Source organism: Pseudorca crassidens, chromosome 10, assembly GCF_039906515.1.
Source record: "Pseudorca crassidens isolate mPseCra1 chromosome 10, mPseCra1.hap1, whole genome shotgun sequence".
NCBI classification, from domain to species: domain Eukaryota; kingdom Metazoa; phylum Chordata; class Mammalia; order Artiodactyla; family Delphinidae; genus Pseudorca; species Pseudorca crassidens.
This window is the reverse complement of record NC_090305.1, coordinates 57,408,822-57,422,534: the sequence shown is the minus strand read 5'-3', so window position 1 is coordinate 57,422,534 and position 13,713 is coordinate 57,408,822. Positions and strand designations below refer to the sequence as shown.

The 13,713-nt window shown below is 40.2% G+C and overlaps 1 protein-coding gene across 2 annotated transcripts in view; it reads right to left on the bottom strand.

The window, feature by feature from the left end:
* Positions 1 to 12,570, bottom strand: part of STAC (SH3 and cysteine rich domain) — a 102,108-nt gene extending 89,538 nt beyond the window's left edge. The window contains exon 1 of one of the 2 annotated variants that reach the window (XM_067753717.1): positions 12,250 to 12,570. In XM_067753717.1, coding sequence (XP_067609818.1) covers positions 12,250 to 12,360 — 111 coding nt within the window. In that variant the 5' untranslated portion in view covers positions 12,361 to 12,570. The remainder of the gene's footprint in view (positions 1 to 12,249) is intronic. The other variant, XM_067753716.1, reaches the window with a different exon arrangement.
* Positions 12,571 to 13,713: the final 1,143 nt, after the last annotated feature.

The window sequence follows — 13,713 nt, the reverse complement described above, 5'->3', positions numbered from 1 at the left end:
GTTGGCTTCAGATTTGGGTGCTATCAGCTGGTGGATGAAATAAAAAGAATAGGTAAGATGTCCCAGAAAGACCCAGAGAGATTATGAAGAGTGAGAAGGGCTGAGGGCTGAGAATAGAATGCTGGGGAAGACCAACCCTTGAATGATGGGTGGAGGAGAATGTGATGGCCAACAGGACTAGTGAGGAACTGTTACAGCAGTAGAAAGGGAGTCAAAGGAAAAAATGAGACTTAAGGAGGGAGCAAAGAGGGAGCACCTCTCTAGATAAAGGTGGAAACGTGAGCACTGGTATTTAACTTTCCTGATTCCAAATCCAGATCTAAGGGACCACTGGTATATAAACACAGAGAACTACAAAAAAAGGGATTTCATAAGATAAGAACACACAGGAAACCTGTTAGAAAGAGTGAGGATGAGATAAGATTGAAGGAAGGTCCCAGGGCTGTCCTATAATAACTCATCCAGAGATATTATGAAGATTTAAATGAAAGGAATAATTTTCAGGCAAAATACAAGTTAACAAACCTGATTCATGTCAGTTTAGGAAAAGAGAATAGAATAAAAAATACGAAAATGTTTTCAAATTTTATTTTAAAATAGGTGCCAGTTTTAGATATTGTCCCATTTTTTTCAAACATTCAAAGTGGAGATCTGGGTTCTACAAACTATTCACAGAAAAAAACCAAAAAGAAACAAACAAAAACATCCATGTATATCTTCCCAAATAATTTTTTTAAACTTGGCATATCCTTAAAAATAATATCTGACCAAGGACACAAAATGACAGAGAACAATCTTTCTTATGTATATAGATGTAAAAATAATAAAGTACTGGCAATGAAAACCTAGTAGTTTATTAAAAGAAAATCCCCATGGTCAAGTGGGACCTTTTCCAGGAATGTAAGAAGAGTTTAATTTAGGCTATCTATTAATATAATCCATCACATAAAGAGGCCAAAGGACAAAAAAAAAATCACATGATTACTTTGATACTTGCCAAAAAGTCATTTGAAACAATTCCACATCCATTCCTGGTGGAAATTCTTAGTAAGCTAAGAACATTACCCAAATTTACATAAGAAACACTGTCTCAGTTTAATTGCAAACAGAGTGGGAAGTCTGGAATTTGTGTAGAAGGAGGACTTAAGAAATGATTTAGTTGGAAATGGATTTGTCTTAAAGTTAAATTTGCAAAGTACCACCTGATGTTTCTCAGGCTGAATGTGTAAATTTTAAGTGGCTTGCAGAGTAACTTGAGATACAAGAGATCTAAGAGTACCCCTTAGTACCAACACTGTACAATATACCCTACACTCAATGTACACTTACAGCAAAACTTAGGTAGCACTTAAAGTTAGGTACTAGCCCAATACCTCCACTGATACTTATTGTATTTTGGGATATCTACTGCAATAATATTCTGTCCCTACCTACCCCACTCCCCTAACCCCCAAAAGAGATAATTATAGTTAGAGAGGCAAAATTATTTTTGTAGATACTATGATAATCTAATAATAATAGCTAACATTGACTCACTATGTGCCATGCACTGTGTTAGGCACTTAGGATACACTCATTAACCTAACCCTAATGACAGTGCTGCAAAAGACCATTAGTATGCTCATTTTACAGAAAGAACAGTGAGGCTCAGGAAAGTGAAGGACAGGGAAGCTCATTAAGTGGCATCCCAAAGCCATACATTGGGATTTGAACACAGCTGCTTCTGACTCCAGAGCCCACAATGAATCAGTAAGCAACACTGTACTTCTTTATTAATGAATAAGAAATGGAATCTAAAAGACCTTAGATTACAAAATTAATATAAAACTAGTATAAAATATCCAGGAAATAGCTAACAGAGGATTGGGCAAAAAGTATTTGAAGAAAATTACTAAGCATTTATGAGTGGCATAAAAGACGTTTCAATAACTAAAGATATATACTATGTTCCTGGATGAGAAATCCCACTATATGTAAAGATTTTGCTGAAACAATCTTAAAAGTTTCATGCAATTCTTCTCAAAATATCATATTTATAACTTGATGGAAAATCAAAACAGTGAGTGCAGTTAAATAAATAAATTCCCAGGAAGGTACCTGTATTATCAGTTATCAGTCTATTATAAAGCTACAGTAATTAAAACATTATAATTGTAATGTCAAAGTAGTGTGTAGTAATAAATGCAAAATCATTACAATATAACAGATGACTGTAAAAGACAACCTAGTACATATTAACATTTATTACATAATAGATCCAACATTTCAAATCAGCGTAAAAATGAATTGTTCAATAAGTGGTTTTTTTCATTCAGAAAAAATTAAAGTTCTTCCTTACCACATAACAACATAAATTCCGAATGGATTAAAGTGATAAAAGTAAAAAGTATATAATAAGGAGCTAGAGAAACACACAGATTAATATTTATTTGCTCCCAGGGTGGGGAAGACCTTTCTAAATATAAATGGGAAAAAGAAGCCATAGTTAAATAAATTTGAGACATTTAACAACATAAAAAAATAATCTCCCATGTTGAAAATGTAATAAAATTGAAAAACAAATTTGAATCTGGGAAAACGTTAGCAACATATATGAAAGATTGTGGTTTTAATATTTATAAAGAATTTAAAAAAAATCAATAGGAAATAAATGCTCTATTAAAATAGATGAATATATAATTCACAAAAGAAAAAATATTTTAATATAAAAATAATACTTTCTAGTGAATAAATGTAATAAAACAATAAAAAATTTCAATATATCTTTGCCCTTCAAATTTGTTGATAAAAGGCTATAAATCTAAAAATAACAAAAATAACTAACAAGAAAGAAAACAACTCAAAAACCAGGCAAAGGCCTTGAATGGACATTTCTCCAAAGAAGATATACAAATGACCAATAAGCACATGAAATGATGCTCAACAACACTAATCAGTAGAGAAATGCAAGCAAAAGCCACGAGATAGTATCTCACTCCCATTAGGATTAAAAAAAACCCAGAAAATAACTAGTGTTGGTGAGGATGTAGAGAAATTGGAATCCTGTTCATTCCTGGTGGGAATCTAAAATGGTACAGCCATTGTGAAAAACAGTATGGTGAATCCTCAAAAGATTAAAGATAGAATTACCATATAATCCAGCAACCTCACTTTTGGCTATATATCTAAAGGAAATGAAAGCAGGGACTTGAACAGATACTTGTACACCCGAGTTCATAGCAGCATTATTCACAATAGTCCACTGATGGATGAATCGATAAAGAAATGTGGTATATACATACAATGGAATATTGTTCAGCCTTAAAAAAAGAAGGAAATTCTGACTTATACCACAACATGGATGGACCTGGAAGATTTATGTTAAGTTATGTTAAGATAAGCCACTTACAAAGGGACAAACATTAAATGATTCATCATATATGAGGTACCTACAGTTGGTCAAATTCATAGAATCAGAAAGTAGAATAGTAGTGGTTGCCAGGAGCTGGAAAAGGTAGGAGATGGGAAATAACTGTTTAATGGGTACAGAACTTCAGTTTGGGAAGATGAAAAAGTTCTAAAGATGCTGACGGTTATACAACAATATGCATATATTTAATGCCACAGAAAACTACACTTAAAATGTAACCATTTAAAAATTAGTAAGAAGGTAAATTTTATGTTATGTGTATTTTAACTCAAAAAAAAATCCTAGGGAGATTGAATTTTACTGCCTACATATAGTGGAGATCTGAAAAGAAAGAATGAACAAGAAACAACTTTCTCACCAATTCAGGTTGATGAGAAAGAAAATCTTAGTATAGACATAAGGTGGACAATAAACAAACAAATATTTCCTTGGGAATTCATAATCACAGATCTGCCTTCACATAGATTTGGGGCTTAAATTTATACAACACAACTTGGTCTGAGAATTCCCAAACTGAAAAAAAGTAACAAAGATTTAGGTTCTCAGGTAACGATGCCTTGGGGCACTTGGTGGAAGCAATCTCTGTACAGTGGACTCTATTACTGGAAGAACTAATAGTATGAGGATGTCCATTCTCTCCAAATGGATTTGTAGATTTAACGCAACCCCAGTCAAAATCCTAGCAGGTGTTTTTGTGGAAACTGATTAGCTGATTCTAAAATGCATAATGGAAATGTCAAGGGCCCAAAATAACCAAAGCAGTTTTGAAAAAGCAAGGCAAAGCCAGAAGTCTTACTCTGCCAGATATCAAAACTTTTTAATAAAGCCATTATATTTAAGACAGTGCTGTGCTGGTACAAGGACAGACAAATAGACCAATGGGGCAGAGCATCAACCTCCACATAAATCAAAAATATAGCCATCCAATTTATGGCAAAGGTGGCAGTGCAGTGCCGTAATGAATCTTGACCCCTACCTCACACCCACAGCAATTTCAAATGGATTATAGACTTATGTGTGAAAGGCTAAGCAAAAACATTTCTAAGAAATACTAGGAGAATACTTTCATGCCTTTGGGGTAGGCAAAGATTTCATAAGGAGAACACAAAAAGCACTAACAACCATAAGTGAGAAAATTAATAATTTGACTACACTCAATAAGAATTTCTGTTAAGAAAAGAAAAGCCACAGGATAGAAGAAGATATCTGCAACACATTTATCTTTAAAAGTACTTGGATCTAGAATATGTAAAGAATTCATATAAATTTTTAAAAATGACATATAAACTAATAAGAAAATAGACAAAAGATTTGAATAACTACTTCACAAGAAGACATTCAAATGCCCCAAAGCATAAAAACTGCTTAATTCGGGACTTTCCTGGCAGTCCAGTGGTTAAGACTCTGCCCTCCCAATGCAGGGGAGAAGGGTTTGATCCCTGGTCAGGGAACTAAGATCCCGCATGAGGCATGGCCAAAACAAAACAAAACAAAACAAAAAAACCTGCTTAATTCATTAGTCATTGGGGACATACAAGTTAAAACCACGGCACAATACCACTAATCACCTATGAGAATGGCTGAACTGAGAAATATAGACAATACCAAATGTTGGTGGGATGAGGATCAGATGGAACTCTTATACATTGTTGATGGGATTACGAATTGGTACAGATGCTTTGGAAAGCTGACAATATTTACTAACACTGAACTTATGTATACCCTACAGCCCAGCAAGGTTGCTCCTAGGTATACACCCAACAGAGGTGCCACAAGGAATATGTATAAGGATGGTCAAAGGGGTATAACTTCTAGCAGCCAAAACCAAGAAACAATCCAAATGTCCACCATCAATAGAATGGTTAAATAGTGGTCTATTCACACAGTGGAATTCTATATAGCAATGAAAATGAAAACTATTGCTACATGCAATGGTATAAATGAATCTCACAACATAATGCTAAGTGAAAGAAGCCAAGCATAAAAGAGTACACACTGTATGACTCCATTTATATAAAGGAAGGTTAATTTATGTTGTTAGAAGTCAAAATATTATTTACCTTTGGGAAGGCAGTGACAGAAAAGGGTATGAGGGAGATTCTGGGGTGCTGATAACATTCTATTTCTTGATTTTTGTTTGGGTTACATACTGATCAATAATTTATTTTTTGAAAATTCATTGATCTGTAATCTTGTGTGCACTTTTTGGTATGATGTTATACTTCAAAGTTTACAAGAAAAAAAGCTATGATAGGGCTTCCCTGGTGGCACAGTGGTTAAGAATCTGCCTGCCAATGCAGGGGACATGGGTTCGAGCCCTGGTCTGGGAAGATCCCACATGCCGTGGAGCAACTAAGCCCATGTGCCACAACTACTGAGCCTGCACTCTAGAGACCGTGAGCCACAACTACTGGAGCCCGCGTGCCTAGAGCCCATGCTCCGCAACAAGAGAAGCCACCACAATGAGAAGCCCGCGCACTGCAATGAAGAGTAGCCCCCCACTTGCCGCAACTAGAGAAAGCCCATGTGCAGCAACGAAGACCCAACACAGCCGATAAATAAAAATAAAATAATAATAAAAATAAAAATTGTAAAAAAAAAAAACTATGATAGATCTTTCTAGAGAGCACTGTGTCAGTGAGAATAAAAGACCTTCGAAGTGTTTATATCCAGACCTAGCCATTTTGCTTCCCATGAAACGAATCAGAAAAATATTCAAATGTTGATGTATCAGGAAGCCCGTTTAAATATTGATATTTTTTTAAAGCTTGAAAGCTGAGAAAGAATCTAAATGTACCATCAGAAGAGACTGACGAAATAGATATGGTACAACAATGACATATACCATCTTTATTTAATACTTATCTAAGAATACAAGAAAACTGTTTATGTACATTAGGTAGAAGAAAAAACACAATGTGCATTTATGTATACACTATTTCAATTCTGTTTCAAGCGTGTGTGTGTGTGTGTGTGTGTGTGTGTGTGTGTGTTAAAGGAAACCTGAAATACAGCAAAAAAACCTAACAATCCTTATGTCTAGGTCATTGTGTGATAAATGAATTTTTATATATTCTGTGCTTTCCAGTTTTCTACATTTAGTGCTTATTACTTTTATAATCATGAAAACAACTTAATAAGGACATAGTCAACCTTATAAATCCAGCTGTATCTGAGCAACGCTTAGATTCTTTGGCAATGTGGAGGAAACAGCAGGTTACTTTTGCCAGAACCATTTCTTTGGATTGAAGTATAAATGGGAAGTGAAGAAGAGAAAGTAAATACAAATGATTCCAAGTATCTTGGCTGGAAGGGAAAATATCTTGCTTTCTTTGACATTCTGTAATTCTTTTAGTCTAGACCAGTGTTTCTCAAACTTGGCTGTACAATGAAATCACTAAGGAAGCTTTATAAAAATGCTGATTGCTGGGACTTTCACTCACAGATTTCAATTTAATAGGTCTAGCCTATGGTCTGGATTCTCCAGGGGATTTGAATGCAAGGCCAAGGTTCCATTTTCTTTCTTCTCCCCTGAGTAGAAGTTAAATTCCTTATCAATAATAGCTTCATATATATGTAATGGGTGAGCTGGCCACAAAGTAGGCAGTCAATAAATAGTTGCTGATTGATGGACACAGAAACCTTTCCGGGAGATGCAGGGCACATCTTCATGGTTAGGAATTGCTTCTCGATAGCTTAGAAGGTGGTCCAGATTCAGAGAGAAGCATCCACGAATGAGGGGACACCTTGGTCCATGGCTCCAGTGGTGCCCTAGGTGGCTTATATCAACCTTTCAAAATCAAAGTCACATGCTGGTGAGTCTATGGCTAATCTTCTTGGGGATGCAACATAGCTAAGATGAAATCTCACTGCAGTCAACAGTATAACTGAAAGTGCAAAGGGAGGAAAACTCAGTTATACTATGGGAACGTCATTTTTGATTATTGAAATTCTTCCAATGATGACATTTGTGATTGGTCAGTGACAGAATCATCTAATTTGAAGCAGGAAGAGAAAGTAAATAACGCTTTATGCTTACAAATGCTTTCAACATATTGGGTGTTTTACCTATTCTCAGGCTTTACAAAAAGCCATACCAATTGGGGATTAGCATCCCCATTCTAGATTTTAGGAAGCTGAGGCTCAGGGAGGTTAGGCAGCTTGCCCATAGACACAAAGATGGCAACTGATAAGAAGAGATTTGACCTCTTGTTTATTTGACCTCAAAACCTACAATCCCTTCATATCATCAAAATGTGACTTTGTGTCATATAAGCGATGGCAAAGGGCATCCATACAAAACTTCATGTGACACCTTAGTAAGATTTCTATGTTGTCAATAAGTTAGTAGGAGAAAAGACATTCATTGCAATAAGGGATGCTGAAACATGAAATTTTTCTTAGTATTCAATGGTCTCTGTCAAGCACTTAGAAAAAAAATTAGATTGGTCTTTCTGGGATAGTTAGTGGAAAGATACAGGGGTGAGGTTCATTAGTGGCTTTCAAACTCTTTCAACTAGACTAATTTTATGAAAAACAAAACCACATAAACTAGATTATGACTTGTGCTTACTGGAATTTACTCTGAGGAAATTGTGCTGGGGTATCCAAGGTCCAAGACAGGGACCTTCCTTAGACTATTGGCAGTAACTACCTGTGTGATCTTAGGCAAGTCACTACCTCTCTCTGGGCCTCGATTTACTCAACAGAGGAAAAAAAAGGGAGGGGATATCTAAATAAACTTTGAAGGCTACAAACACTTTATTGAGCTGGTATAAACTATGGATCCTTTCCCCAGACAATGCACATATACATGTACACAAGCAATTTTGAAAGTTCTGGTTGTTCACAGATATTCCAAAGACAACTTGTGGACCTCCAAAGAATATACTGATGCTTGACTTAAAACACCTGGAGTATGTGATAATGGGATTGTAGTCATGTTTACAAAAAGAGCCCTTATTCTTTAGAGATGCATCTGGAAATATTTATGAATGAAATGCTTTGATGCCTGGAACTTGCTTTAAAATGATCCAGTGTGCATGGGGAGGGGTGGGGGTAGTGCTGGGGGTAACAGATGAAGCAAGATTGTCCATGAACTGATAATTGGTGAAGCCAGGTGATTAGGTACATGATGGTTCTTTATAGTATTTTCTCTGTGTTGAAATTTTCCATAATAAAATAAATTTACACAATAAAAATTAACCATAATTTTACAAATACCCAGAATAGATCATCTCCAGTGTTTCCAATTCTAATATTCTATGATTTAGCATTCCAAAGAATCTGCAGAAATGGACTTCCGGAAACATTTTACGTGCTCAGGGCATTGAATCATTATCATTCTTCTCTAATGGACCCTCTAGACCAAAGGGTTTGCTGTGGCCCGGTTTTCCAGATGGTTCTGTGATATTCCATTTAATCACTTCTGTAAATATACTTTTAGGGAAAGAGTAGTAAAATCAAATGCAAAGAAGCTGTATAAGAACTGGGCTTTAATCATTTCACATGATAATGTGGCTCAATTTATTTTCAAAGATTTCTTAAGATGAGAAGACCAAAATATGGTTGCAAATGGCTTTTAGTAGCATATAAAATACTTGGTTAGGATGTTAGGTGAAACAGTACAGGATGTAAAACAGTACACAGGCATGAGAGACGGCTGCAGGTGGTTGACAACTTGTCCTCCAGAGCCATGCTGCCTGGGTCCCTGTCCATGCTGTGTCACTCAACTAACTATACAATTGTGGGGGAGTCACCTAACCTTTCTGAGTTTCCGCTTCCCTATCCATAAAACAGAAATAATAGCAGAATCTCCCTCACAGGGTTATTATGAAGGGTCAATTTGTGCCTGACAGACCAAACACTCAGTAGATGCTCACCATTTTTCTCTCAACTGTGTAAATATAAAAATTAATGAAGGGCTTCCCTGGTGGCGCAGTGGTTGAGGGTCCGCCTGCCGATGCAGGGGACATAGATTCGTGCCCCGGTCCGGGAAGATCCCACATGCCGCGGAGCGGCTGGGCCCGTGAGCCATGGCCGCTGAGCCTGCGCGTCCGGAGCCTGTGCTCCGCAACGGGAGAGGCCACAACAGTGAGAGGCCCGCGTACCGGTAAAAAAAAAAAAAACAAATGAAAAGAGGCAAATATACAATCAAGATATCAGTAGGTGTCTCTGGACTGGACCAGTGGGGAATTTTTTAAACTTTTTTTCAGGACTTTTCAAATTTCCACAGAGTATTTGTTACTCTTATCATGAGAGAAAAAAGTTATTTTAAAAATGTGTAGTGAAACCTAACAATCAAAACAAATCAACATATATAACCAAACAGAAACAGACTCACAGATACAGAGAATAAACTAGTGATTGCCAGAGCGGAGGGAGGTGGGGGGAATGAGTGAATGAGGTGAAGGGGATTAAGAGGTACAAACTACTAGCTATAAAATAAGTAAGTCACAGGGATGCAACGTTCAGCACAGGGAATGTAGTTAATAATATTATAATAACTTTGCGTGATGACTAATCTATAAAGACATTGAATCACTACGTTGTACACCTGAAACAAATACAGTACTGTAAGTCAACTAGGCTTTAATAAAATAAAAGAAAAAACTAATTTTAAAAGTCTTTCTTAAGAAAGTTTACTGTCCAGAGGGGCTGAACCATGCTGTCCCACACGGTATTTTGACAAACAAACCACTTCAGAGGAGAGTAAGATGGGATGACTACATGTCCACATTCTCCTACCAGACGCTCATCCTCAAGGTGGAGGATCCTTCTTAACGCCAATAAGCTTTAAAATGTGGCACTGCTGGTGCAGAATAAATAGAGCCTGCCTCTACTACCCCTGTTTCATGCCATCCTAATGTTCCCTTACCATAACCCCTCCACATCAGCAGTTTAGCCTTTTTAGAAGCATGGGCCCCTTGGAGAGTATCAAAAACACTATGCCCCCCCCTCAAATTTCACCTTCAGGCACAACATTTTGCATTCAATTTCTTGGGGTTCACAGGCCCCCCACAGTCCATCTCCACTGATTAAGAACACCTAAGCCATGACAGCAAATTTAGGAATGTACAAATACACTTTGAGAAAAACTGACGTGTGCAGATCCAAAACCATAAACCAGATAAGTTGGTGGATAATGACGGGTATTACATACGTAGGTTTTGCTTTGCCAAAGAATTTACATTAGGATATCTATAAATAGCAAGCCCATACAGTGTGTTTGAACTGTGCTTTTGTATAAGCAAATCCTAAGCGCTTTCCAGAACGTACATACTGCAGAGCAACAGGCCCAATTCAAAAAGTTGAATACTAGTTTCTCTCTTGAGTTTAGCTGCATTCATTTACAGTATTCTAGATCACCTTTGAAGTGGCCACTACCCCATATCACTTAGGTGAATGAAGGTCAATGATGGACAATGATAAGAGAGCCAGAAACTTCCGGTCGGAGGGGTAACGGTCCATGTGTAGGGGTTGTGAGATGGATTTGGAGTGAATCATCTATGGTGAGATGGATCCCATCTCCTTATCTCAGGAAGGAAAACGGTAAACATGGATCGAGTCCTTACACTGTACTGGGATGTACAGTCCTTACACTGTACTTACTATGCCTCACAATGATTCTGGAAGGTGGGGTTTTGCCCCCATTTCCAACTGTGTTTTAGAAAAGTTAACACATATTTCAGGTCAGATATTTATCCAAAAAATAAAATAAAGATAATGCAAAGCTCTTTGTCTTGGATTAGCATCTCTGATGGCTAACTTTTGAAGGCTGGGGTACACACAGTGGGCAGCATCACTTAAACTGAGAGCCCCTTAGCTGTGCTTTTGATCCTGCTGATTTGTCAATGGCTTCCAGGGATGTGTGTGAAGGGAGATAAGGATGGGACTCTTCTTTGCCCCATCTGACCTGCCCTCCAGACTGGCATCCTCCTTTCCTTCATTCCTACACAGGAACTGCCCCACATTCCAAAGACATCCAGGGAACACAAAGGAGATCTGGATAAAGAGCCAGGAGTCCTGCCCTTAAAAAATCCATATAACTACAAACTCCATCTTATGGTTTTCACTCCCGGCTGAGATGCCATTTGGCATCGCACAGCTAGCAGCCGCATTTTACTTTATCCTCTTCCAAGATTTCCAAACATGTGCCTGGCACCCACGAGAGTTTCAGAGGAAGTGTACCAGCGACAGAAGTGCTGCGGGGTTGGTTTTGTGTATGTCAGTGTAACTCTCATGAAAGCAAGTGTAAGTCCGAGGATTAACTTCCACAAGAGGAACATCAACTTTCCCGAGAACGCGTCATTTCCCTAGTTTTTCTGAAATGAACTGTATCTGAGGTTAGTGATGAGCCCTGTTAAGCAAAGGGTCTCAGACCTTTGGGATACAGGCAAACCTCTGCTGGTCCGCAAGTGCCCCAGCTTTTCTGGAGGAGTATCCCTCGGCTGTTTGTCCCTCAGCCTTCAGAAGCCACCTAATACTTGCACGCACTTTGGGTACATGCAGGTTCAAAGCACAGAACAACCCCGCCACCACCACCCAAGAAAGCTATATGAACCAGGAGTCTACTGAATTGCGGGTGCTCGCAGGGTGGAAGCCCTGCGCAAAGCCCCCGGGCTGTGTGGGCAAGAAAGCTGGGTCTCCAGGGATGTGGTCCAGCATCGCTATCAGAGAGTCCTGCCGTACATTCAAGTCTCAAGGGAGGTACAGTCCTTGAGAGGAACTGGGGACGCGTCTCAGACTCTGGCGCCAGCGCCAGTAGGGAGGAAACAAAGGTGGACAGAGGAGAGAAGGAGAGTGAGTTTGTATCCTCTCGGGGCAAGCGTGCGCGGTACCTTGGATTCCTGGCTGCCGGTGGATGCAGGAGAGGGCGGTTGTTCGGCGTTCGTCGTCTCCTTGGGCAGCCCGTCCACGCCGTCCTCTCGGGCGCCGCTCGGGGGGATCATTTTGGCGGCGCGGGAAAGGTGTTGGGCTCCCGGAGGAAGAGCGAGGCTAGCCTCCCTGCGGCGCGCCCTCCTCGCCGCGGGCCGGCTTGCTCAGCTCCGGAGGCCGGGGACTCCCATCCTAGCCGAGGCGCCGACGCGCCCTCCTTCGGCCTCGCCCCCGCCCCGGCCCTGCCCACCTCCCCGGCACCCCCGCGGGCAGGGGGGAAGCGCGCCGCCCCACTGCGCCCGCGGCCACCTCGCGGGGGACCGCACAGTCGTGACTGGGCTCGGGCTGGCCCGCCCCCCGGAGAAGAGGGGCGGGAGGTGGCTCCGGGGCGGGGCTGCGCGGGGCCCCGCGGGGAGCAGCGGGGCAGAAGTGGGCAGCGCCTTCGGGAGGCCCTCCGGGGAGGCTGGGCGCGCGCAGCACGGTCGGGGAGATGCTTTAGGAAGTAGACGGAAAATTCAGACCAAACGCCTGAATGAATGATCCAGCTGGAGAGACCACCTGCAGTAACTCCCTCCTGTACCCTGAGAAATATCGACTCTCAGGGAGCCGGTGACTTAGCCAAGTTATTTATAGGGTTCAGTGACGGAGGAAGCAGAGCTGGAGTTCCCTGGCCTGAGGGCGCTCCTCTTTCCTCGGTTCAGTTTTGGACTAAAGCAGGGGGATACTGCAAAATGTGGATGTGTCCTAGTTTTGTTGTGCATTTATGTGCTAAGCCGTCACACTTTTAACCGTATTTAATCCTCAGAGCCACCTTATTAGGCTAGGTATTATCAGTCGCATTTATAGATGAGAAAACTGGGAGGCTCAGTAATTTGCTCCAAGTCGCTAAACTGTAAATGGTGGAGCTGGGATCTGAACCCATTTTGGCGTCAAAATCCATGCTTTTTGGACTGTGGAGCCTTAAATCTAGGCCAAATCTTCATAGCTGAGGAGCAAATGGGTGTTGCAGTACAGCAAGGATGTCAGGGCTGTTTACAGAGGGGCAAACCAGTACCTACACCTTAGTAGGACTTTCGGAAACAGAGAGATGGCCCCATGGGATAAAGGGGCAGAAGAATCCAGTATCTTTTGAAGAAAAACTTCAGTGTGCAGGGAAAGGAAATGCATCTGGATTTTTAAAAAATAAATTTATTTTATTTATTTATTTTTGGCTGCATTGGGTCTTCGTTGCTGTGCATGGGCTTTCTCTAGTTGTGGTGAGAGGAGGCTTCTCTTGCTGTGAAGCACGGGCTCTAGGCGCACGGGCTTCCGTAGTTGTGGCATGCGGGCTCCGCTGTTGTGGCTTGCAGGCTCTAGAGTTCAGGCTCAGTAGTTGTGGTGCACGGGCTTAGTTGCTCCGCGGCACGTGGGATCTTCCCGGACTAGGG